At 44.1% G+C, this 27866-nt stretch overlaps 2 protein-coding genes across 2 annotated transcripts in view; both read right to left on the bottom strand.

Moving 5' to 3' along the window:
- LOC144115943 (uncharacterized) overlaps positions 1 to 27866 on the bottom strand; it is a 457564-nt gene that overhangs the window by 134682 nt on the left and 295016 nt on the right. The gene's annotated exons all lie outside the window — the stretch shown is intronic.
- Positions 1679 to 26162, bottom strand: LOC144115937 (peptidyl-prolyl cis-trans isomerase-like 3). Its single transcript, XM_077650567.1, has 6 exons — positions 25975 to 26162; positions 25801 to 25875; positions 22514 to 22607; positions 17041 to 17108; positions 7297 to 7415; positions 1679 to 1863 (listed from the first exon to the last, which is right to left on the bottom strand). The coding sequence occupies exons 1-6, from the start codon at positions 26128 to 26130 to the stop codon at positions 1737 to 1739; spliced, it is 639 nt and encodes a 212-aa protein (XP_077506693.1). The 5' UTR covers positions 26131 to 26162; the 3' UTR covers positions 1679 to 1736.

The following is a 27866-nucleotide window of genomic DNA, read 5'->3' on the forward strand; positions in this document are numbered from 1 at the left end:
AGCCCTCGAGTGACACCGATATAATTGGGGCAGCATGCTGTCAGCAGACGCCAGAGGGCTCACAGGTGGTGAGCACACCCGACAGTGATGAGTCCAACTGCAGCGATGACCATGCCACCGCCAAGTCCATGTGAAGTAGCGTCGGCACTCGATGTTGCACCACTCTACTACTCAGCCAATGAGAACTCGGACGTTGCGCTGGAGCTCTTGGGCAAACTGCAGATGATGCTGATGGAGTCTCGCCAGAAGAAACTCAAGCAAATGCGCATCATTGATTGCATTTAATTTTGACAACCCTTCCTCGTAAATAAACATGTTTTGGAGCATAAATAGCATCCTATATTCCAGCACTAAAGCTCGCAGCTTAAGCAAATGCATTCCAGTACTTCTTTCTGATGCATAACTGGCCGATTAATTTATTTCATTTGCCATTAGGATTGCATGAATTTAATTCTCGGAATCACCAACCACAAACGTGTAGTAGCGCCTAGCTCACGATAACGAGTCTAGGTGGGACTGCTTCGGATTCTGCCGCGCGGTGGGGCACAATGACCGCTCATTCTAGCGCCCATTCGATAATTCGAACTTCACTTAATTCGAACAATTTTCCGGTCCCCTTCGAGTTCGAATTAATGAGCTTTTACTGTAAAGAAATGAAGGCAGCAGTCATGAAGGTCATGAGGGCAGCAGTAGCAGAGGGCATTGTGTTGAAAGTTGCATGCGTGAATGATCCAACTTTGCAAGGTGCACTGTAATTAACACTGCAGAGCGGTTTACACTGTTTACGAACCGCCAGGTCCCAATTAAGAAGTGCAACAGCTTCAAAACTTACGTTACCAGCAGTGCAAACAACACCAAGCCTAATTTGTATAGCAATTTCAGTCTTCTGGGTACTGACTGGTCCGTTTTCTGCTGGTAGTAATAATGTCTCTCATAATGAACAGCACCTTTTGCTTTGATTTGAATCAGTTGTTCAAAGATTACTCATGTATTCACAGCAACAGCATGTCTGTTTTAGATCTCTTCATACGAAGCAACATTCCTGATGAAGTCCAGTCCAGTGGCACTGGTAGTATTTCAGATCATAAAGCTGTCTTAGTTCAATTCAGCTCTATGACAAAGTTGTTTAATGTAACGTGCATGCCAGTTTTTGTACTATAGGTAGGTTGAAAATATCATTTGATCAGTTTTTATGCAATGCTAGTAACGTTCTCATGATGTCAACTCAATATGATTGAAGTTCAAGAACATGGTTTTTTGCCTGTGTATTTCTTCGTACCTTTCAAGCTGAAGAAAACAAAAAAAAATCTAATCCTTGGATTACAAGCATTCCTAGAAGTCGGCAGAAGCAGATGATGGTGATAAATTTCAAGCACTGATTGAACTTCATTGAGATATCTTACTGTAGTTTGGTTTTTCAGAGTTCATTGTACCTTCGCCACTGAGTGTTTATTTCATGTATAGTTTCCTTTTCAATGCTGTCTTTGATCTTAGACTTGGAATTTGACTTAATGATTGCTGATGCCAATCCCATCCTGCTTGTGGCCTTATATTGAGGCTAGCAGTACAGTAAATAAATAAGTGAAGTAAATCAACCTCGGTGCTCCTGCTGTATTACAAAAAGGAAGTAATCATTAGCACCCAAAAGAGGTACACAAGAAGCACAAAACACAGCGCATCAATACAAACAGACTGAGAAAGAAACCCACAGGCTTCTGATGCCCCGTTTGTATTCCCTATTGTGCAAAAGGGTTGGCATGAATAGTGACAGAGTTGAGCTTCACATCACGAAGTGGACGGTAGTTCTTTGGATTAACGGGAACCTTTTCAAGCTCTTCGAGTGTGTCCATGCCATCGATGACTCTGAAATGTGCAGGAAGTACAGACATTTAGCAAACTGCAAAACTAGTTCTTCAGGGCATGTTTGAACAGTGGCAAATGTGTTCCTGCCATCTCCATTTAAAATCCTCACAAAAGAAATGAGCCAATTACTGCTCCTTGCAAAGCAAAACGGCCCAACTTCTTCCCAGAAATTCTCACACACCAGCCCAGCATATATGCCGATGTTCCAGCAACTCTTTGAAGCTGAGTTTTAAAATGTCAAATCAATGGTCTGCATGCTCTGTGCTCTCAAGCAATCATAAAAGGGCGCCTCTGTGCTTTCCTTTTCCTTTCAGAATTTCTAGTGTGCTGGAAGATAGTGGCAGGCTGGCAGCACATGTCCTGGGCACAGATGTGCACACCCCAGTGCTGCATGGTGGTCACTGCTCCTGGTGCACAGGCAGTTGTGTGATATCACATTACAGCAGAATTTTGATGACATGAATCGCACGGGGTTGCAAAAAATGTTCGCATCACTCGAAATTCGTATCATCCAAAATTGAACCCCATAACTATCTGCAGCGGAAAATTTTAAATTCAGCAAATTGAGAACAAATCTGCGGAATTCTGCGGGAGACATCAAATAATGCTTCAGAACGCATCTTACGTTATATTCGCAACCAGGGTAAGAATGTAGCCTGAACTTTTTTCTTCCCTCCTCCAAGCTTAAAGTAGCTAAAGCGACATTCGCAACCAGGCACATGAGACGCAAGGTGCAGCGAGCTTTTCAGGAATCATGGTGCGAAGCACACGGCGTGCAAGTGCTAAGGAGGAGGTGGCTATGAATATAGAAAGAAGGCGGTCTGGGCCGTTGAGGAACAGGACGCACTGAAGGAGTTGGGTGGAGTAGCGAAAGGAAAGAAGAGCAAAAGAGCACAGTAGCGGTGCGGCCGCTGCTGCAAGGGAGGCTGCGTGCATTGTATTGGAGGCTATGCTTCTTCTGACTGTGCCACGCACATCTGAAGCATTACCTTTTATGAAGGACGCAGTAACTAAAATGACAAATTTGGGCAAAATTTGAGTTCTCAGTTTTTTTTTTTTTTAACTTTCGGGTCTTCACCTGTCTTGAGACAAAAAACTGGAGAAGTATGCAATACAAATTAAGAAAATTACCTTTTTTTTTATGTGTGACCGTCAAAAATTGTGAATGAACATTGCTCCTGATAGTCCTGGCGTATCGTGAATTCCACGGGCTTCCGACAACGGAGCACAATTGCATTAGTATCAACATCAAGAGGCGAGGTCAGAAAATGACAGCCTTCATTGGTTGCCATGTCACATTTCTCTGACTAAAACCAGAAGCATACGATGCGATAAGCGCGCCATACGTGAAAATAAATGCTCGGATTGATTTTCTCAGCTTTCACTTTTCGTGTAGTTGCTGTAACTTATCCCTGTGACATTTTGTAACCAATAATAGTAAAATAATTCTGTTTGTTGTGCATGGCTCCTAAGACACTGAAGTGTGCAATAAAGCTCTGAATTTCTCTATATATACCTTTAATAGTTTTTGAAGCCGATTTTTGTAAAACAGTGGTCATGTAAATATGCATGGTAAATTTTAGCTTTTATTTTTAAAGTTACTAGGCATTTTTAAAGAAAAACTAATAGCTTCACTGCAAGCAGCAGACCCTTGCAAACATGCTTGCATCCAAAACTTGCACATTTTCTCCTTAATTATTTAATGTCCCACGGACAACTATAAGAGTGCGTCAACTATAACTACTCAAGATCTGTACAAGCTTGTTTAAAATAATATGGAGTTATCAAATTAGCACATGTTACATAACTGCAGTAAATTTGGTTACATTTGGTGCATAAATAACGAGAGTAGTTTTAATTGCCATGTTCCCCTTAAATAACGCCGGCGCATCCGTAGCTTCCGTATTTTAGCATGACATTCGTGTTTTATTTTTTACAGGGGGGGGGGGGGGGGGGGGTACCTTAAGCTATGGTTGGTTTGAACAGTTTGAGATTGTGTTGATTGGGTTATAATCGTAATAATATTTTTTAAAATTCTCCTGAGGCCTCGAACTCTTCAGCCTCTTGTTATATTCGTACAAATAAGGGAAATTAGTCATTTTACTATCGTTCTGTCATTCTGTTACAACAGTAGAGTAAAAAATGAGAATATGGCCGCTAACGCGAAATTCCACAAAAAAATCCAGAAATCCGTGATTTTTCACGGAATCGCGGGAAACTAGGGGCCTCAGTCATTGTTGTGTCAAGTGGAGCAACACCCTTGCCTATGAAACTGACATCTGGTTTCCTGCTTTTGGAGTTTTAAAATAGTTTGACACAGAATTACAAAAAACTGTTTGTTGTGTCAGTAAGGAGGGACTCTAAGGGACATGATGCAATGAACTCAACATGTTCAAAAAGCCTCCAAAGTCGGCCAACACAGGTGCCAGTGCACTTTGATCATTGTGCCAAGCAATCTTGCACACACCGCGCCCTTCAAGTTTGTCCAGAGAGTAGTTTTGAGTAAGTCTAAAGATGAGCTCTTCTGGGCACTGAGGGTGGCTTGCTGTATGGCTTCAAGCAAACAAATTCCATCCACAAGCAAACCAGGCAAGGAGAAGAGTTTTTGAACATAGCATAGACAGAGAGAAATTTCATAGGGATATGCATGCACAGGGACTCTCCACACATTTTTTTTACTGATCTTGTGCAATGGCTGGAACATTGTCACCACTGGAGCAAATAGTAGTTGTGTAAAGAAATCTAACTTAACGATGGTAATGGAAGAGGAATTAATGGAGGAAAACGAGGGGTGAGGATCAAGTAGTAACTGCAGATATAACGAAGGGTGATGCAGATTTTGCTTATGAAAGCTTGCAACTTTGTGCACACAAGAGGTCAAATTTAACCCAACTGTTGCATTGGCTTTCAGCAGATGGAAATAAATACAGGATACATTTCAACTGAGTTTGTTTGTTTGGTGCTGGAAGCTCATCAATGAAAAGAAAAGATTCTTTTATAATTCTTACAATTGTCATTTGATGAGAGCAGGATCAAGAGCAGTTTGAGTTGGCACTGCTCTGAATTTGGCATTTGCGAGTTTTTGTCTGGATGGCATCAGCTCTGCTTCTTCTCAGACATGCCTGGTAAGTTTTGCCATTTCCAGTTTTTGAACTCAACCCCTCTATCTTCAAAAAAAAAAAAAAATTAGCGCCACATGTTCACTGGTAGTGACTCACCAGGCTTACACATTAATTCGTGTACACCAGCAGAGTATCTACATGTAATTTCGATCGCTGCTGGGCCGCCAGTTAATCAATGGGAACACATTCAGGCACCGAAAAAAAAAAACAATGGTGTATTCAGAAAAAACAAAATGGGGCGCTGCCACCAGCCACCATACCCACACAGCTCGTCAGGAAAAAGACCCCACTGGTGCTTCACTAAATGGAAGGAAGCACACGTCAATTACAAGTGTGAAATATGCCGCATCCCGCTACCCATTCAATGCTTCACATCTTTTCACAAAGAAAACTAACACCTTCAATGCACAGAGATGTATACGTAGGTACTAGGGGAAGTCGAGAGTTCGACGAAAACTCGTCTGGTCAGGGACAAACATGTTGACGAAGAAGAAGGAGCGCCGATCAAAGAAAACAAAAAACATAAACAGACGTTTCGGCTCCCGTACGGGAGCCTTGTTCACATTGAAATGAAGCAAGCAGCTCAGTGGCATTACATATGCTTGAAAAGAGGGCGCAGGGAGCGTGCGTAGATTGGGTTAAGATTTCCATCGTTGCGGTTGAGGGTGTGACTAGTAGTTTGGATGATTAATGATTCCAAGTGCAGGCGAGGGTATAGCTTCTTTTCGGTTGAAAGCACGTGTGCCCGACCCCAGTCGATGTCATGGCCTGTAGATACTGCGTGCTCGGCGATAGCATTTGAATCCACTTTTTTGTTGCGTACATCGTTACTATGTTCTTTTAGCCGCCTCTCGAAATTTCCGGTTTCGCCAATGTATGCGTAGTCACAGTCGGAACAAGGAACCTTGTACACTACGCCTGGATATTTTTCTTTGGGAAGGGGGTCTTTGACATTTACCAACGCATGGCGAAGTTTTCTTGTCGAAACGTGGGCGATATGAACACCAAAGGTGCGCATGATGCGTGCTAAAGCCTCGCTTAGTCCGGGAGCATAGGGCACGGCAGCACGTTTCAAGGGTGACAGAGGAGTATCGCTTGCTGGGCGACATAACTGTTTTTCCATGGATTGCACAAATGAGGTCGGGTAGTTGTTGCTTGAAAGTTCTTGTCGTATAGTTTGAAAATCAATGGTCTGGTCTTCAAGGGAGCTGCAGATGCGCTGCGATCATTTGAACAAGGACATAGCGACTGATTTCTTCTGTGTAGCAGGGTGAACCGAATTAAAGTTAAGGTGTCTTCCGGTGTGGGTCGGTTTTCTATAAACGCTGAAACTGAGCTTATTGCTGTCCCGCCTTATCAATACATCCAGAAAGGGCAGAAAGGGCACACAAGGGAGCTCATCAGAACTTGCTACCCTGCACTGTGAGGAACATCACTCTCCACTGGCAAACCAGCAAACACTGGCTAAAAGCAATAAGGCCTGCAAAGTTGCTAGGCGTACCGAGAAAACGCCGCTAAAAGCGAGGAGACAAAAGCCAGGGATGCTTTGCGCTGGTTAAGTAAATAATCGCATTTCCTCCACCGCCAAAAGTTTAGTCATTGCACCATCTCTTGAATGTGTGATAGTCCTGTCGCATGACTCCCCTGTGTGAATACTGCTTCAGAAGTTTGTTTAAAGCCAGACCGTCCCAATGAGTCCATGATAGAACAGCTGCTGCACCACTTTCCTCCCCAACATAATATACGGCACAGCCAGTTCCAGCCGCAGCCCACAGTCTGGCTTCAACCCATTCTCACACAGGTTTGGGGCCAAGTACTTGGCACACTAGGCTCGCAACCTCACAGAACTGGGCTTAGTCCTCACCAATCACTAGTATTTGTGGTCATGGGTTAGATTTTTGCATACACATTAGGCTTCTGAGCGGAATCACATGCAAACATCTCAAACACACAACAAAACCGAAATCAGCCAAGACCCTCCACATGTTCCCTTTCAAATGTCATTCAAGTTACACTCTGGAGGCCTACTTGCCCAGCTGACAACTTATTTGAGGACCAGTTCGCCATGACCACAAATTCAGCCCCAAAAGGAATGATTTCCTCAATCTTTCAACCCTATGGATGCTGCTTCAAGCAAGTCAAGCTTTCCCCTCCAAGAGCAAAGTATGGACTCTGGAGGAAATGTTTTCCAGTAATGGTATTAGTGGCAGGGGCTCCCGTTGTAGCAGTCATTTCATGAGGCGACAGTGACAAGAGCTTCACCACAGTCATCCTGTGGATCTGTGTAAGGATTAGAAAGACAAGAACATACTTTCCAAAGACTGTGTACTTGAGGTCCAAATGTGGCTGCTTGGCATACGTGATGAAGAACTGCGACGCATTGGTGTTGGGCCCGTTGTTTGCCATGGAGACCACTCCCCGCACATTGTGCTGCAAAGTCAAACAAGTGGTCAGCATGTCTCAATGTGCCGGTAACACTGTCGGACACTCCTCTAGCAGCATAGACTACTCATATGTTCCACAAGCAATGACTAGAAAATGGGAGTACAGACCATCTTAGTGCGGGATGGGACACAGAGCAGTGGCTGTTCCATCTTATCTTAATCGTGAGACATGTGCCGCATGTGGTGTGTTATTAAGTGTGTTAAGCACAACACACTTAGCCTGCCTATGTACAGAACTGCTGGCAAATTCTTCAGCTACAAGCAAATGAGAAAGTTACACTTAGCAGCATGTCATAACGTGACAAATTTCATTCAGAAAGCATAACTACCCAAGCTGAATTTGCGAAAAACAAAAAAAATTCGATATCACTCATTAATCTTTCCTGTTTAATGCAATTTGTAATGCTCAGCTAGCCAATAAACATTAAAATAAACAACACCGTTTCACAGCACATTTCACAGAAAGGTTTGTCTTGTTTTGTCAGTCGGAAGTTGCGTGTGCCAAATGCGTAGCCGACATAAAATAACTTCAGTAAAAAGTTCTTGATGTCTACATGATTTCCATTCTCCTAAAGCAGGCTTTACAGAATGCAGTTTGTTGTTTACCTGCTCTTTCCATGCAGCCTGCCACTTATTTCTGAGTTAACTGCATATAAACTTCAAACAATCCCTATGCAGTATGTTCACTTGTTTTATTTGATGGAATTGGGCTTGTGCAGCACATGCATCTCGTTTCTCATTACCCACAATTCCGACATGGCTAGGGACCCAGCAGAATATAGTTATGTCTTTGTTTTGTGATTTTAACTCTGTTATGTATGGTGTTTCCTATTACGGGTTCAGCAGCATTTCTAGAGTGCAGTGCTTTGAGCATACTCAGGGAAACGGTGTAAATGATGCTATTTTTGATGTTCTCTTTTACTATTTGTTCTACAGCTATGAAGATGGCATGACACTCAGCAGTAATAGCCGATGCGCACTGTGGCAGCCGTATCATGTTTTCATTTTCTCCTAGAATTACGGCACTTCCAACATGACTCTGTTTCTCAGCCATCAGTGTAAAATTCAGGGTAGGGGTCATATTTTTCTTGCACTGTAAATAATTTTTGTAGTATATGTGCTGATGTGGCATTTCCTTTTTGTGTAAATGTGTCAGAGTGAAGTCACATAAGGGAGGCTGTACCATGGTGGCAAATATTTGTTAGGACATCTAGTACTGCCAACTCTTCGCATTTATCTTCAAAGCGCAGTACTTGTGGCCTGATAAAATGCGGTTTATTGTTGAATAATCTTTTGGATGGGCACTTAGTGACAATGTGATGGCAGAGATGTTTGTATGCTCAAGATGATAGACGCAGACCAAGATTATGAACTGAGTCTAATCTTTTCAGGTAGAATGCTCTTGCTGAACCATATACTGCGCACCCACACTCCAGCTTGCAGCACACCAGAGAGCGATTTGTAAAAGGCATGCTCTACCGGACCCCCACAGTTTTCGCGAGAGCACATTGATGGCCTGAGAAGTTTCCTTTTTAAGGTTGTTAATGTGGGGTAGAAATGAGAGTTTCTTGTCAAAAGTGACGCCTAAAAATTTTTGTTCGTTTCCTTGGCAGTATGGTTTGTTTCAGGTATATACTAGGATCGACCTGTAGGCCTCGTCGCAGTGAGAACAGAACAGCTACTGTTTTCTGAGGAGAAAACGAGTACACTTCTCTCTGCCCAAGCAGCCAGTTAATTTACAGTGATTTGTATTTGTCTCTCACAGGTCTATATGTTGGAGGAAGTGCATGCTATCTATAGGCCATCTACACAAACCGAACAAATTATAGACTTGAGCATTACATTAGCTAAAGAATTCATTTTTACTACGAAGAGTGTCGTGCTTAGAATACACCCCTTGGGTGAAAGTCACGGAGAGAGTTGCTCCTAGGCGGACTCTGAATGTGAAGATAGCCAGTCAGACATGTGGAAAACCTCTTTCCCCCTCCATTTCGACATGGCCGACCATCTTCATTGTGTGTCAGAACAGCACCGGCTGGGCGAGGAGACAAGTCTCCTTCATGGCAGAAGCAGAAACAGCGACGGGAGCGCCACCTCGAAGGTTACGCGGAACTCCATGGAGCCGGTGAAAGTCTCTTCAGGATCTGGCCAGCGTCACGAGCAGTTGCAGCCGCACGCTCTTTTCTTGTCACCCTCCGTGCTAGGCGCACGGAGGTCCGTCGTGCCTTGCCGCTGGACTTTGGTTTCAGGCAGCGAATTGAGTGCAGCAAACACACACTCTTGGCACCTACCTCAGCAAATGCTCCAGGATGGCTTTGCCCCAAGAATGCCGACGTGCACGGGAAGACCCGGTTGCCATTGTCGGTGCATGCAAACGTTCGCCGCCGATACCTCCGAAGTCGCGCCCCTGCCCCAGCCGGTAAGTCGGAAGCCCTTCTTACGTAGCCTTCTATTTCTAAGGAATGCCTCATTGATGTTCTGTAGCTAGCTGGCCCACTCTTGTGTATTAATTGCAAGTGTAATCAATAGCATATGACTGTTCACGCTTTGTCGTCCCTCCCTATGTTCCCTCGAGCACGAACCCCTCCGCGGTTAGCGAGCGGAAACGTTGCATCCGCGGAATGGGAGTGCAGGGGGGCGGAAGGCTGTCCCCCCCATATTTCCACAGATGTTCAAGCAGTTCAACATCCTGCCGTGGCTACCTAGCTCTGCTAGGTCACGGAAGATGCCGAACTTCCGCATGGTACCATAGGCCTTCTCCAGGTCGAAGAAGACTCCCGATACAGTTCTGCTTATGGATGAATGCCTCCCAGATGGTGTTTTCTAGGCGGACTAGGTGACCTGTGGTTGAACATGCTTTTTTAAATCCACATTGATGTATGTCTAAATGTTGCCAGGATTCAAGTACGAAGGTCAGTATAATGTTACTACACTTTCAAAAGATTTAGCAATGCAGCTGGTGATGGCTAACGGCCTTTAACTGCTAGGACTTGCTGGTGGTTTTCCTTGTTTCAGAAAAGGTACTATGGCTGTGTTTTTCCACTCTGCAGGCGTTTTCTCAAGAATTTCAGAAGTGCCCCTACGGCCGCCTCAGAGAGATGGGCAAGCATAGTGTAATGCACATTATCCGGGCCTGTTGCTGTCTGTTTACCAGAAGATAATACCCTAATCGATTCCTGGAGTGTGATGGGTTGAGTGTAGTCCTCGTGCATACCTGCTGCAAATGGAAGTTCTTGTTTTTCTGCTATTGCTTTGTACTTCTGGAACGTGTTTGTGTAATTGGACGAACTGGAAACTTCAGCAAAATGCTCGCCCAGTATGTTGGCCTGTTCTTCTAATGATGTTTGTGTACAGGGTGTCGTCAACAAAGGAAATGTGAAAGGAGTATGACGATTTTACGAACTTGTTCCCGCATTCTTTTTAGAGTAGTGAATTGTTTATAGAAGACACATATTTCTACCAAAAAGTTTTCTCTGCATTTCTTCAGATGTAACTCACTCTAGCCTTAGCTCTCTTAAACATTAGTAAGTTCTCGGCAGTGGGATACCGACGGAGATGGCCCGAGGCTTTGTTTTGCCGTTTTTTTGCAAATGTGCATTTGTGTGTCCACCATACTTTGTGTTCCTTTTGTACGAGTCCTGTTGCTTGTGCAATAGCTAGTGCTGCGGCCGATATTACGCAAGTTGTAAACCTTTCATTAATTTCGTCTATGGTGAGCTCTTCACACAATTCTTTTTCCAGAGTGGAATTTGTTTTAAAAAATGACCAGTCGGCGAGGTGAATTTTCCAGCGCCGTGGTCTTGTGGGGATGATTAAAGTAGACAATGAGAGCCCTATGACAGCAGGTAGGTGATCAATCCCCAGGGGGTCATTTAAAGCACCCCATTTAAAATCGCTAAAAACAGATGGCGATGCGAAAGCTTGATTAAGGAAGCGCATTTTTGCTGAGCTTGGGCAAGAAGTTTTGCCATATTTAAAGACAGACATTATTTACAAGGATAAAATCGATTATATTTGGCTGCTAGAGTCACAGCGTTCACTTCCCCAGAACAGGAAGTGAGTGTTAAAATCGCCAACTACCAGATACGGCTCCGGCAGTTCATCAATCAGGCCTCCTAAACCTTGAACTGTTAATGTGCTGAACAGAACATATTATTAAAGCATAAGCCTTTCTTGGCTCATGAGTGGCATGGATGGAAGCTGTAGACAGAAGTTTGTAGATGGAAGTTGTACGTAGAAGTTGTCTGCATGAACTGTCAATCATAGGTTGTATGGTAATTGAAATAAAATGTAAAAGTTGATTAAGCAACAGTTGATAAACAACATATATGTAATGGAATAGGAAAAAGTAAAACAAAAATAAATAAGAAATAAAAATTAAAAAATGGAGGAAGAAAGAGGGGAAAGGCTTTCGCATTTCCGCTCTTAAGCAGACGCAAATGCAATCCCGTCATTTTTGTTTTGTAACTGACGACGCTGACTGCAACCGCCTCAAGTTTGATTTCTAGAGCAGGGACGCCACTTTTAATGATACTTGCGACGCCTCTCGAGGGTCTATTTGCATGCTCGCAATCATGTTGGAATGTTTTACAATGTCTCAGGATATTTACATGTTGTGGACCAAGGTTGGCTTCCTGCAGACATACAACTAGTATAGGCAATATTGACCCTAGAATAAGTGTTATGTCACTGTCATTCCTCAGCAGTCCTCTACAGTTCCATTGAACCAAGAAAGTCATGCTTGTTTCTGGGTGTGAATGGAAGGGATTCATTTCTTTTCTGGGCCCGTTGTCAGGACTCTGTCTTTTCTTCACTCCAGAGAGCTGGCCCACCACTGCAAAGCAGGCGGACTGGGAGTTACATCCATTACCCCACTAGAGGTGCTGCAGGACCGCAGAGAAGCCGCAGATGTGTTGGTTTCTGGCCTCCCCTGATGGGGGGAGTCCTGTGGGGTGCCGACCCATGAGCAGGCGCTCTCTGCTTAGGAGACTGTAGAGCACCGTTCGGTGTCCCTGCCTTGGGTGTGGATGGCCCTGCCATAGGCTCAGTGGAAGTTGCCTGGGCAGGTGCCAGGGTGCAGTGTGGTGCACCACTCATGCGCACCACATCGGTGAAGTTGGGTTTTGTGAAATGGAAGTGTTCTTTGCATGGAAGAGTCATCGCGCTTCCTTAAAGTGATATTTTGTTTTGTTTTTATTGTTATAATACTTTTCTCATTTTTCCATCAGGGACATGACCTTGAATAGGCGGGGTGATCACCTTCGCAATTTGCGCAGCTAAGTGATGCTCCTTCACAGTTTATAGAAGCATGCGCTTTTGAGGCACATTAACTGCAACTTTTACGGCCACAGCAGCTTTGTGACCCATGAACAAACCTTTGGCACGTGAAGCATCTTCACGGAATCGGAATGCAATGTCTGAAGTTTATTTTCAGGTAGCCTGCTTCTATGGACTCAGGGAGTGTGCTTGAGTTGAAAATCAAGAGCAGATGTTTTGCGCATATCTCTTTGTCTTCCTTCCTTTTTCTGATACGATGTACATTTATGACACTCTGGTCTCTGTGACCCTCAAGCATCTTTTCCTCAGTGAGGTGGATGAAATCTGTTTCAAAAATCACACCACAAACAGCGTTTAGAGATCAGTGTGCTGTATTTGACACATGGATGTCCCCAATGGACACTAGGTTAGAAAGTTTCGAGTAATGGGCAATGTCTCTGACGGCAGATCACCACTGGGCATTTCTGATAGTTTGTAGCCTGGACCCAAGGCTACACATTTGGAAACTAAGAATGAGGCATAGCTCTTGCAGTTTTTTTCTGTTTTTTCAATATGAAGAACATGGTACTTTGGAAATTTTTTTGGTTTTTGGAAAAACTTTGCAGTTGCATCGGTCCGCCCTCTTTTTTGAGGGCAATCATTTTGTGGGAGAAGAGAAGCCATAAAATGCATGTGTTGTTTGGCTGTGGTGCCGCCCACCCACCAAGGAAAGGAGCTCAACGAGGGGATGGGGCAGGAACTTGCAAGTAAGTTCTGTCTATGCCAGTTGTACACCTCAACTATATCCAGATATGACGCAACACAGGGTAGTCAGCCACACAAGGTTAATCCTCGCCGCCAGGAAAAAAGGAAGAACCAAGAAGCGAATCGGAGGTAGGAGAGCTGTAAGAAAGAAGGTAGGAAAGGAGGGGAGGATAGAAAAAGGCGACTGCCGATTTCCTCCGGTCGGGTCAGGCCAAAGGTGCCGTCTACAGGAAGCTGGGGCCAAAGTGGTGTGTTGCCTCCACCGAGGGCCTTAAAGGTCCAAACGCTCGGCATCGGCTCAACCACCAGGATCCCCCTTTCCCCGGACACAGCGATGCCACGCATGGCTAAGTGCGGGTGCTCGGGTCTGTGGTGATGCACTGCTCACCATCACCCCCTTGCGGGGATCTCCCTGCGGATGCTTGCGAACCCATGGTATCGCAACTCACCAACATCTGCATGTTGCAGACACCCCTGCAGGGATTAAACTATGACAGTGTTTCATATTTTTGTTAGTTCAGGCATTTAAAAACAAATAAAAATAGTCTCATTCTTTCCATAAAAAATTAATCTGCTTGATCGACTGGCACTACACACCCCATGCAAACTTTTGCTTCATCGATTAAGCACTAATAAAATTTAAGACTGCCGGAAATTTTGTGGGGGACCAGACTGAGACACAAGGAGAATGCCAAAAGAAAGCTTCATTGAAAAATTAGTGTCCCAACATTGCAAATATGCTACCTTTACCGAAAACAGAGCTCAGATAAGTCAGAAAATTGCAAAGAGGAAAAATACTGCAGTGACACCGCTCGAGAATTCCGGAGAAAGCGCCTGGTCAAGTGAATTTCCCTGCCCACGACTGACTCATCACTTTCATGTGGAACACTATTTTGACAAGGATGGGAAGTACAGCACTGAAACGAAAAAGCAGTACAGTGATAACCGTTGAGATCTGAAAATGCATGCCACATATTTGGCCTGTGCGGAACAGTCACGCACAGGAACTTACAAACCAAGCACAATATCTCCGAGTCGTCCATACTCTTTTGCAAATACCGGAGCAGCTATTGTCATGAAAAGTGATCAACTGGGCTTCACAGCTAACAGTATGCTGGCACTATCTGACGATAAATAATGCAACAAAAGTGCCTGTAAACGGTGCAAAAGCCGATTTCTTTTCGTAGTTTTCTCTGAATGGTCAGGATGTTTGCTGTTTTGTCTGTCTCACCAGAGGAAAGACATTGTGAAAATAATGCTACAGCACCAGGGTTTTGTGGGGTTATTAATGGGGAAGACATCGGGAACTTCATTTGCCACTTCTCCATAATGTAGTCACCTTTCCATGCTGACAAAACACTGGCAGTGTTGTTCCAGGCGGGCCTACCATCTTTCTTTTCATTTGTTCCCTCTAGTGTCCTACTAGCTGCCAAGTTCATAAACCCCACATGCAGATTCCCACAGCTATGTAGATACTGGCATCAGCCATACTTAAGCTGCATGAGAAAGACGAATGTGGTCACTTGGCAAGTCATCCTGAAAAGAAAGGAATAGCACACACACTCGTGTCAAAGAAAGGACACACTGTTGCTCTGTGCTCCGCCCTTTGTCTGTGCACGCTATTCGTTCTAAATACCTTAAGTCGCACTTTATTTTTCTTGCCCATGGCAAAGGAAACATCATGAAGTGACACTGAGTACTGTCTGCCTAGAGAGGTTTAAATGTGCAAAGCAATGCCAGCACCACCTTTATGATGAAAACTACCAAGCAAAAACAATCATTTGTATACCTCGAGGGTCATTCAAGTTCATAAATGCTATGGGCCACTCATTGCAGTGCCCTTAAATGCCATTGATAATGTAAATTTGTGTCTTTTACCAAGTCTGGTACGTAGTTAAGAGACTAGGGCTCTGACAACTGTTGCAAGTCTACTGAGCTGCGTCTGCTTGCAGTGTTCAGCCGTCTGCTTAGGTGTCAGAGCAGACCACTGGAAAGCTGTAGCGCAAATAAGGAAACAGGTTTTGCAGCCCATTTAACTTGCAAGATAACCAGACAACTCCCCAACATGCTGTGTTACACTAGAGGGAAAAGTTGGGGTCCTCAATTCCACTGGGTGCCACACAATGCAACGGTAGAATGTTGGCAACCTCTGTGATTAGTTCCTCACCTTGCCACTGCCACAAATGCAGCCACACTACTTAAGTGCAGCAAAAAAAGGGGGTAGCATCACTAGTGGCTATAAAAGTGTAAGGAGGAAGGGTGCACATGCAATGTCATACAAGCTGGACCACTGCAGCAGTTCCCTTGCCCATGGAGAAATCTACACACGTGGCCCTATGCACAGGGAGTGAATAAATAAAATGGGACAGAGAAAGCACACACAGCAGCCAGATATGCTATACTGTGGCACACAGCCAATACAACCAAGGCCCTCAGATTCTGACAATTCCACAAAAAAACAGCGAATTTAAGCATTTTTCTTGCAACTGTTCTTCAACAGCCACATTCCTTTTCAATGCTGTTGTCACAGGCCCCAGTAGGAATGAATGACTGTAGGATGAAAAAATTAATGATTTGCCTTGTTTGCACAAATATAATGCCAGGGGGAGTCGAGAACTCATGTGATTATAAGAAGCAATATTATTCGACTATAATGCAGTCTCAAACTCTTTAGGCCAACCCAACGTCCCCCTTCCCCGGGAAACACAGACAGCACGCGAAAATACAGAATCAGCGGATAAAATAGAGAAGCAGCAGCAGCCATCGCTACTTGGTGTTTCGAGCTGCCTCGTCCTGCACCCGTTCGGCCTTTTCTTTTCCCTACTCCAACCAAATCCTTCAGTGCCTCCTCTTCCTCAGCGACCCAGACTGCCTTATTTCTATATTCATAGCCATCTGCTCTTAAGCACTTGCATGTCGTTCTGAAGCATTAGGAATTTAAAACTTTCCGCCGCACAAAGTTAGAGCCCTAAATGTGACCAGGAGCCAGCTAAGCCTGCACAAAAGACCTGAACGGACGTGCCTTTCTCAACACTCTTCTTCCCGAGAGCCATCTCTACAGCGAGTCAGCTTGCCAATATCACATAAAAGAAAACTATAACCGCTGCCCCTTGCCAGTACAGTACTCACCTATAAGGCCAAAACTTAGAGGCAAACAGAGGGCTAGAAGTGGAATTAAGAGCACCGCAGGCAGAAATCAAAAGTAAAATCACAGGCTTATTTCAAGACCTGTCTTAAGAGTACTGAGCTTAGAGCAAATGGTATTTTCATTATCTTGGCTGAAATTAAAAAGAGGGAATAGACACGGGCAGGACATCTAGTGCGCAGTAGAAGTGGGAGAGTGGTACAGCGAGGAGGAAAATGTTAACTGAAAGCAGACAAGAGTGAGGAGGGACAGGAAATGATTCAGCGTAAAAATAAATTAGAGGTCACTGCAAGAGGCCTCCGCCCTGCAGGGTGCTCTTCTTGGCTGATGATGAGCCAGAAGTCTAGATCAGAAATGGCAAGAAGCATCCAGATTGCAAACAATTCCTTACTATCAGTGTAGCTTCATAAACAGAAACACAAGTTGGTATAAGGCGTAGCAATACCTTTAGGTCATCACGAAGTTCATCTGTAAACTTGCCACCCCAAATGCTTTTGCCTCCTTTTCCAGTGCCTGAAGGGAAACACCAGCATCAGGCATCAGTCACTCTTTTATGCAATACAGCCAAGCTGTTTTCGCATACCACATTTCACACAGACGCTACAAATCCCATTTATTTTTTTTTCCCTAGTGAGTAAAAAAGACAATGCTGCACAAAAAAAAAGACCCACTTCACAACATATTTCTTACACTTTAGCCACATTACCAGCTTTCACAAGAATGACTTATTGCAAAACCTAATTTTCATAGCCTACTGACCCACAATTCCGCCATGAGCAGCACAACTTGGTCACTGGGTAGCTGTGCTGGAGATTTACTTCCTGCAAGCGTATGCATATGCAATCTTACAGTTTTCATACTTAGGCAATTACTCAATCATTGTATTTCCCAGTAAATGCTTTCCATTTCACCAATGGTCAAAAACTATAAGTTCAGAACTTTTAATGGCCCAGGAACCACCCAGCTAATCCTTTCATAGTAGCAGTTTTCAAATTGGAATCCATGGGCCCTTTGGGGTCTTGAAATTAATAACAGTTAGTTGTAAAATAAAATTAAAAGTTGAACTAATACATATCTGGACTAAAGATTTTTTATTGTGCATACCTCGGTGCAGGAACTTCGACTGCCAGAGCACTTTATTTTGCCTCACAGACTAAATATGGGGAACGTGTATATCCTTAATTTTGTGGGGTTTAACGTCCCAAAGTGACTCAGGCTATGAGGGACAGTGTAGTGGAGGGCCCTGGGTAATTTTGACCACCTGCGGTTCTTTAACGTGCACTGACATTGCTAGCATTTTGTCTCCGTCGAGACGCGACCACTGCAGCCGGGACTGAACCTGAGAGTCTTTCGTTCAGGGTCAGCAGCCAAGCAGCCTAACCAACAAGCCACTGCCGCAGCTTGAGTACGTCCTTTAATTTTTAATGGTTTGCCTGATGAGATATTTCTTTTAACCGAACAAAAACTAATGAAAAAAAAACTGTTCATGAACTGCAGTGTTCACAGTAGCTTTCTGCAACAACTAGAAGTTTTAATTAGCTGTTTGGTATGAATGGTTGTTTCTTCTGTACAACAAGTGCCCAGCAAAATTTAGCCAAAAATTAAAAATACACCGAGGCAAGATAAGTGGAGGCAACTTCAACCATGCTGTTGACCACTGTATGTAGTTATTCAGTATTTTTACATTTTGTTCAATTAAATAAATTGAAAAAAATTAACTTTTCAGCCATTCGTAAATTCATTAACATAGCCGCATTCGATCATGCCCCGAGCGTGACGGCGCAGAAACACGGCAGCAAAATTGAAAGTAACACCTGTGAGCTGACTGTGTTCAGCGTGAAACACTAAGCTGTGTTCCTAGTTGGCAGACAGCATTTTGAACTTGGCGCCTTACATGTGGCGTCTTTGCATTTCGATGCAGTGCCCTGCTTCTGTAATTGTCAATTTTTTTCTGGCCTGATGGACGAAACACCCAACGACGACAAGGAAGCTCCTCTGTTTAAGCCTGCATATATCTACTGGAAACTGGTGCGCCCTCTGTTTTCTGCACCGAACACAGCCCAGTGACAGGTACTTTTGTCGCCAGCCCCCTTTCGTTGTTTTTGCCATCACATTCATGGCACCATCGAACGGGCCGACATTCACAAGTTCCGCATTTGAGAGCGCTATTGTCCCGCCACAAAAGCTTATGGTCATGTGGAATGTTTTCATATTTCGCACACTTTCCAACACAGAAAAAACACATCAAAAGCATACATCAAAACAAAAACTGGTGGATTAGGCATTTCTTGGCACGCTGTACAATTTGGCACCAGAATTTTTGCCCAAAACGCAGTAGCTAGAAAGTTTTTCTCCAATTAAATTATTTATTGAACAAAATATAAAAATACTCTGAGTAACTACCTACAATGGTCAACAACATGGTTTAAGTTGCCTCTACCTATTATTCCTCGGTATATTTTTAATCTTTAACTAAATTTAGCCGGAACACCCATTACGTTTATGCGTGCTTTTGCCTCGATGTCGCCATCTGCCAAGCCCTGCCCCTCAAACTCTTTGGCTTTGACAGGCCTTAATTTGCATTTAGCAGGCGATAGCGTTAAGGCTCTTGTTGTGCAGAAAATCAGGCGTGGTCGGAAAATCCCCGGAGAAGCGACCTAGGTGGGCAACGAGATTACCTGACCTTGTGGCGTCATCGCAACCTGCCCACTGGATTGTGAGCAAACTCACCACAGCGGCAGGTGGCTGTTAAATTAATGATTGGTTCCGAGAGGTTGCACAGGAGGAGCAACCCGAGTCGCACAAACCGCACCAATGGCAGCACGTGCCATTGAAGGGCCATCGCTTAACCGCTGCACCACTGCGCCAGGAGTGGTATGGGGACTCCCAGGGATCTATGAACGTACAGTCGAGAATGACCAATTCCGCATGTATGGTCATAAACACATTAACACTGCCGCGTCACACCCTTAAGGCAGAGATTAAGTGTCCCCTCCAATTTTTCTTCACTGCAAAACTAAACAAATTATTATTATTTAAAAACTAACAACTCAAAAAGACAAAACAGAGATCTGGACAAACTGCCACTTGATTCAGTTTTTTTTATTAGTTTTCAAAGATGTATTGCCAACTAGCTTAACAGTCTACACTACACAATATCAATACTTTAGGATCCTCAAAGTTCTTACTCTAAGGTGAAGACTTTTTTCATGCTTGGATGCAAAGAAATGGTGAACCAATGTGAACATATCAAGTCAAGTACCTTTGTGAAGTGAGCCATGCTTATTCAGTAACCTGCAAACCAGAGCGTTGAATTGGTACCTGCATTTTTTTTTTCATCACCTTGGAACTAAATCTGACCCAGAAAGAATGAGAGGAATCATTCAGAACCGGTTTGGAACACTGTTCAGCCACATTTATGGCACAACCTACCTTCCATTTTTTTTTTCTTTAACTGTATAAGAGCTCGTAATGCACACCACACTTCTCGCTCTTTTTGAGCACGTTAGCGCACACCATAAACATCAGAATTGTCTGGTAAAGCACATGTGGCAAAAGATAGAAAAGGTACATAAGAACAAAAATTGACCTATTTTGTCACCGTGCTATCAATTCATCACGGGATCAGGTGGCTGCAGCACTGCGTGGTGGTGCCATGCTTGCCGAAAGGCGCAATATTCAAGAGCTGTGCTATAGAGTGCGGAACTGGCATCTAATGCAGGAGTTAACATAAATGACAATAAGAATGACATAACAAAAATTGACTCCACACTACCAAAATGCCGATTCATTAATTCCGGAAATCTCTACATAATACAGTAGAACTTCGTTAAGGCATACTTTGCTTAAGCAATAGGGCCAACTAAGACGTAGTTGCATGAAATGGAAATCTCTGGTTAAACATCATCCATCTGGTGCCCACTCGTGGCGTGCTGGCTTATTGTGAACGTCGCTGATAGCACATACCTAACTTCACGCACAAGGCTGCAGGTAAAGCTTCCTTAAAACTACTGCAGCCGCCACTGCTGTGTTACTGGCTGAATGGCACCACTGTACAGCTGTGATTCAGCTGCATCATGCTGTGCTGTCATGATTTATTATTTATCCATCTGAGAGACCCACACTGTCATTTGACATTACGATGGGGTGGGGGTTACAAAGCGGAAACTACTGTGCACACATCAAAAGGCAATATACAAATACATGTCACAGTCAACTACTACCCAAAGAACTAAAAGCTTCGGGTAAATAAATTTCAAATTGGGCAAAGAGACACGACATGAACACTTTTCTATCACTGCACCGTGATAGCAATGGCATGATTTTGGTGTTGCCACGGATCGCGCACTTTCTATGTATAGTCCTTCCCAAGTGACATTACTCCCCAGCACATCTTGCACCGGACTGCAGCTCCCAAGTGTTGACCATGATGGTGTAACATAAAGAGACCGGAAGCGGGCAGAGTGGGTGAGGGAACAAACGTGAGTTAATGACATTCTAGTCGAAATCAAGAGGAAGAAATGGGCTTGGGCAGAGCATGTTCTGCGAAGGGAAGATAACTGCTGGTCCTTAAGGGTAACGGAGTGGATTCCAAGAGAAGGCAAGCGTAGCAGGGGGCAGCAGAAGGTTAGTTAGGTGGATGAGAGAAGTTTGCTGGGATACAGTGGCCGCAGCTGGCAAATGATAGGTTAATTGGAGAGACATGGGAGAGGCCTTTGCCCTGCAGTGGGCGTAGTCAGGCTGATGATGATGAAGCTCGGCATTATACAGGATATAGAGCATGGGACGAAATCTGTGGTGGCTCGTGAGTGAGACCTTCCACTAACAGTGTGTGGAACGTGGAAGAAGAGAGAGCCTTGTTCCACACTGTTAGCTAGTGCAGCCTTTGAGGCTGCACTATTAGCTGCGACGCTATCTCAGAAGAATACAAAAATAACAGAGCTCTGTTGTCCGAATTGAATAAAATCTCCCGTTCCGTGTGTGCCTTCCTTAATGTATGGTGTGCCTCAAAGTTTATTAGGGAAGCAGAAATATATAAGCTATTCTCAGCTAGGGAATACTACAACTTTATGCAGTTATCTGCAGTCCCACGAAGTATGCCTTAATGAGGTTTTACTGCATCAGGTAAAAACCTCGAGTCCACTACGGTTCTCACTTTTCATCTGTCTACAGAAATTTCTATTGAAACTTTTGGAACTGATGCAATTCGTAAAGCACCCAATGAGAACAGTTTTCCTTGCCCAATGTCATGTCACCTGCTTGTAAAATACAAGCGCAATGATAAACCCCACTGCGAAACATTTACTTCCGTAGGCATTCGTTGTCTTGTCTTGATCTCTATGGAAAATAAATATACACTAGCAAGGTTTTGGTTCTGATCTTTTAGCTACCATTCACTGTTCAGTGGAACGGCGAGCTGCAAGACTAATAATGAGAAGACGTACACAGACTTAAAAGGGCACTAGGCTGCTAAAAAAAAATGGTGCTGTGCAACCGTTATTATCAACATGCTTTGGCATTGGTTTGCTTTTGTAACCAACAATCTCTTCTGTTATGTTCCAAGCTGCATTAATCCAAAAAATTAGCAGCACATCCAAAACAGTTATTAACTCCATAATCTGCAAAGAAAGCACATGCTAAGTAAAACAACAAAGTGAGAATTTAATATGTGTGGAGCACGCACAGAGTTGCGCAAGAAATACATGCGACCTTTCATAGCAGTGGTAAGGTATTCGCAATGGAACTGCAGCCCTTCATGGGGAATATGTAGTGCAACTCGAAAGCTTTTTTTATGCACTGCTTCCACGAATAAACTACATATAAGGAAAAGCATGCCATCTTGCTTGAATGTGAAGGCCACACCTTAGCGGTGTTCATGGTTACGAGAGGTGAAGCACAAGTTGTTTTTGAAAGTTCACCTGTCGGGTCACCTGTCTGTACCATGAAGCCCTTGATGTTCCGATGAAAGAGGCAGCCATTGTAATAGTCGGAAGCACATAGTGCCATGAAGTTCTGCAAGAAACAAGTGGTCAGACAGAATTTCTGCTATACGTGCAATTCTGCTCCTGTCTTAGCCATATTGCTCAGTGCCTCCTGTACAGTACTCACGGATTGAAATAGGACATTCGGAGCGCTAGCCTTGCAGTGCCACGCAGGCATGTGGTAAACCACAGGCCGGCTCATTGGCTACTGGAAGGAACAATTCTGCTTTGTAGATGTTCTCCCTCTCGCGCCATACCACAATGCACCACCTTGGTTCCATGAGCGTCTACGGGCGGCGCTCCATGAAGCGACGGCCACGCGCTCCGAATGTCCTATTTCAATCCGTGAGTACTGTACCTGCATGTGCTCTGGAGCTGCATAATGCCCCAAAACTACCCACTCATGCAACAATTACAATGTTCATTGATGAATTATGATGCGTCAAAGCAGCATAGTGAGCTGTGAGGAACGCCATGGTGACTAGCTCCATATTAATTTTGGCCACCTGAAGATTTTCACTCTGCCCCAAAATCACAGTATGCAGGCATTTTTGCATTTCTCCTCCAATAAATGCAGCCGAGATCAAGCTCGCACGTCACCAACTGAATATGAACACAAGCTACTGAACCATGCTCACTACATTCTGCAACAGGTACACCCAGCAACACTCTTTCCTTTCCTTTTCCTTGCGCACACGATGTTATCACCCCACTGTAGAAAATGGTTTCTACAACCACTACGCTGCGGTGGCCTGTATAACCGGGCACAGGTTGCTACATGATGCCATTACTACAGATGGTCTTGATGTTTGTAAACAAACCCGCCTTCCCTGATGATGAAAATCCGGCACTGCTGGCACTGCGTGTGAATTTGTCCAGTGCAGACGCAACCACGCCTGAGGCCTTTCTTTTTCCCGTGTTCATCATCTGCTTGAAGTGTGTAGCAGCTTGCCTACGAAGAGCATAGACGCTACTGGGACTGCTAATGTGTCTGAAACCTTCCATGGCACAATAAGACTACGGTGAACCTACAGTTTGGAACAGTGGGGAAAGTGGTGCCTGCATCAAGATCATCGCCTGTGATGCGGAGGGCATTGCCGTACCCTTGTCTGACAGCGTTTCTCGGTAAGCAGTGGCCAGGCGTTGCTCCCCTAGGTTTCTGGTCCTTAGTTTTCTAAACATTTCCAAACGTGGCCCATTTCCACTCTCAGAACAAATAGAATAATGCACCTTGGTGGTCACTGACACTGCAAATGCACACTGCTAGCCCCTTTCTTGGGCACTTGCCAAGAACCCTGAGTTGCTGCACACTAGAGTTCTGGCTTGCTTGGTTTCGCCTGCATTCTGCAACAGACAGATTCAGCAGGAGATCTGACAAAGTATTTTCATTTTTTTTGGCCAAGTGATTCACAGTCGATTCACCTAATGTAACGTCATATAGCTGGATGCAGAAGTTAAGGCCATGTAAAACACCAGCATTCCATTTGCAGTCGTTTTTCCAATTGAAATGCATGCTACTTGCATGCAACATTGTCATCGGTTCGACAGAGAATCAAATGCACAACGCGTTATTAACCTAGCAAGTGTGACACCTGCGGCAGAGTTTCCAAAGCAAAGTGGGGCGGAAAAAATGCACCAGAGCCTTCTACATTTAGTAGTGCAAGTGCCTAAACCTGGAGGACGTAGCTGTGCCCACCTGTCATACCCAGCTTCATATCAGAAGTTAATGGAGGCATGACTGCACTCTTCCCAAAGCAAAAAGCATTTAAACCGGAAGTGACTTCGGGTTGACTCCAGTGTTACCAAAGCAAAAAGCGCTTGTCAGAACAGTCTACAAATAGCTTGCACATGATGTCATGGGTGCCATGATGGCGAACCATGCATAGCTTCAGCAGTGCAGTCCAGAACAGGTTTTGATAAGCAGACTATAAGAAACGCACCCTCTCGCAGTGCTCCTGGTTCGCCAGCACGGTGGCTGCTGTGACATTGGTGCAAGCTATGTACTGAAGTCGCACACGTGAGGCATTTTATAGAGAAGCTGGCACTGGCACTACCAGCAAAAATCTCCATGACAGCTATCACGCTTAACACATGTAAAACCTCACACACATCATTGTCACTCCATTTTGCTGCACATATTATATTTGCACTATTGATACTGCAACCCTGTTTTTGGGATATTGGCAAGGCATGGGAAGAAACGTAACACAATGGCAAAGAGTACAAACTAAACATAGCAAAGAAATTTAAAAGTAAGAAATGCAAGCACAAATGCAAGTGTAAATGTAAACCCTCATGTAAGGTCCCACATCGGGACCTTTGAGGTATTAATAAATAGAAGATACAAATAGTAAAAGTGTATGCACAAAATACAGAGGTACACAAAGTGCAAAATAGACATGCAAGTTCAAGCAGGGGAAAAGCAGTGTCATCTTTGGTCCATAGGTCTAATTAGGCGAGGTGTGAAAATAGTGCCAGGTCTGACTGCAAAAAGACACCGTTCGCAATGATAACACAAAACAAAAAAGGTACACTTAAAAAAATTACTGTGCGTGGAAGGGTGCTATACTTTTTGCATGTCTTTGTTTAGTGGCACCCAGATGGGCAAGGAATGACTTTTTCGAGGTCTATCTTGTACCCATTAACTGATAGGAGAAGTTTAGCTGGGAAACGCGACTTCTTTGAGGCACTGGCTGTAATTAGCTCTGTCCTCAAGTTCAGACAGAGAAGTTCGTCTAAAGTTTTGAACACGAACGAAGCAGCCCTTCTCTGTACACCCTCGATCTTATGTTAATGTCTTTAATGATATCCCACATAACAGCAGCATAGCCTAAAGTACGCAAAACAATTTTTTTCACATTCGAAGAGATGAACATTGGCGGTCGAAGGCTTGATGCTCTTTTAACTACGGTACTTCTGACCGTGCAAAAGTGGGATTTGCTTGTAATTCTCATAAAAACGGCTCTCTTAGAGTTAATTTTCACTTGCCATGCATATGCCACCAATGAACCGCATTTTGCAATTATAGCATACTGTTCAACACCTGTTGATAATAAGAATAAACACAATCATCAGCATACGGCTGAGCTGGTGCACTGCCTTTTCGCGTTTTTTTTTTAATGAACAAGCAGTGTACGCTACAACCTCCACCTTGAGACACAAACGAAGTAGATCATAAAAAAATAAGTTCTCGAAAGCTGAACGCTGTGCCTGTAAACACCTACCTCAGCTGCCTTCGGACATGCTTCGCAAAACAGCTCTATCTTTATGTCACCCAGATCAGTGTGCAGTGTAACTGACTGCAATGAAAGAACAAAAAACTTGAAGCTCTTTGCTTCCGTAATAACACATGGACAAAAAAAGTTCACGGCCCACGTTATACAACTTAAATTACGCACCATTCTGCTCCAGCATTCATTCGGACGAACATCTCTACGCTTCTGCGCATGCGCCAGGAGAAAGCAGCGTGAAGAAAAGCCAAGGCACCTTGGAAAAGCCGGAAAAACTAACGAACATAACGGAGTCTTCTTTGGTGTAGAAGGTTTTTTTTTCATTTGCACCCACTGAGCGGTCTTCCTTTTTTTTAAAATTATGAGCAATGCTGGTGACCTCAGATATCTCTGATTTTCAGGCGTGCGTGTTTCTAAAGCAGCAAAAGTTCCGGTGACGTCATTAAACACAAAAACACAAACAAAACAAAACAATTACGCCCCTTACGCCAATTACGCCCCTTAGGCAGGCAGGTAGGTAGGCACGAAGAGACCATTCAATCATACATTTTTATTTCAAACACGCAAAAGCCATTTTCGTTTTTCTAAATCAACCTGTGCGAAAAGTTTCTCCTTCTTTAATACTTCTGGCTAGAATCTATTTTCTTTACCAAATGTTCCTTTTTGCAAAGATGCGCGAAGTATTGCTCGCACGTCATGCGTACATTTACCTTCAGCACAAGCATGGCTTTTAATGTCGCCACTTTAAGCTGTGCCTTCTCTGCGGTCTATATCTTGTTCATGAGAGAAAACACCCTCTATACCGGTGTATTTGTACCTGGCAGGCACATGCAATATTCCAGCACGGTTATCAGGTTCTCACAAGGCACATCATTCTCTTCGAAGTGCCTGAGAATCTCCACCCAGCGTTCCCCAACAGATATTTTCTGTGCCTTCCATTTCTTAATTTTTTCAGCAGTCACATAATGTGAAACATCACTGATTTCATCAAACATGGCATTCTCATCAACAGTGTCATAATTGAACTCTGAAGTTATGAGTTCTGCAGTTTTCTGCACGTCATCCCAGCATGGGGATGACCCAAGCGAGACCCATAGAAGGCTTCTGACTTCATCAAACTGCTAGCACCATCGGTCGAGGTATGACGCGCAGGTTGCATAAAAATTCACCACAGTATTCACAACCTGTTCTCTTCGAACTTGTCCCTGTTCTTCGAGCTCTGTTGCCCTTGAGCGCACACTTGATGGCAGAAATGATTGCTCAAATCTTTCTCGCACTTTGGTCTGCAGCTGGCTTAAGGCGCTGTAGACTTGCACAGCTGTCTTCGTGTCTCCTTCAATTTGGAGTACAGTAGCTTCAAACATAGCAGCTTGACTATGCAGAATATAGAGTAAAAAAATATGCCTTTAAAAATACGCCTTGAAATATATGCCTTTAAAGCTGCCTTTAAAGCTGCCTTTAAAGCTGGATAGAGCTTTAGGACCCTCTCAACAGCTGGCATCAATGCCAACCACCTGGTCTTGCTATAGGCCAGAAGCCGCTGGTACTCCACTGATGCAAAATCACAAAGCTCTTTGAAAGACCACCTTGACCGTGTAAATGTAAAAGTACGAGTAGATTTTCACAATCACGGCTTCAATATCCAATGGCAGGCAATCGGTAGCAGTTTGAACGGTGCTGTGCACTATGTGCGCAACGCAGCCAATTCCAAGGATGTTGTGATCCATAGAATCTTGCAATCTCGAGAACACATTGTTCTTCCTGTTCCGCGCAGCACCACCAAAGTTGAAATTTGCGTTGTCGGCACTGAAAGCAACGAGCTTTGGTGTAAATTGGTTGGCTTCGAGTGCATCCATTATATATTGGCTCACCATAGCTGAAGTCTCACCTAGCAAGGTGTTAATCTGAAGGAGCTTCGTTTGCACTCCTGCAGCAGCTGTGAAATAGCGCACCATTATCGGGAGCACCTTCAAATCCTTGTGGTTGGAAGCATCACAGAACACTCAGATAAACTTAGCCTCCTGCAGGTCAGTCTTCAATTCTTCGTCTGCAGACGGAGC

The sequence above is a fragment of the Amblyomma americanum genome, chromosome 1 (assembly GCF_052857255.1).
Source record: "Amblyomma americanum isolate KBUSLIRL-KWMA chromosome 1, ASM5285725v1, whole genome shotgun sequence".
In the NCBI taxonomy this organism is placed as follows: Eukaryota; Metazoa; Arthropoda; class Arachnida; order Ixodida; family Ixodidae; genus Amblyomma; species Amblyomma americanum.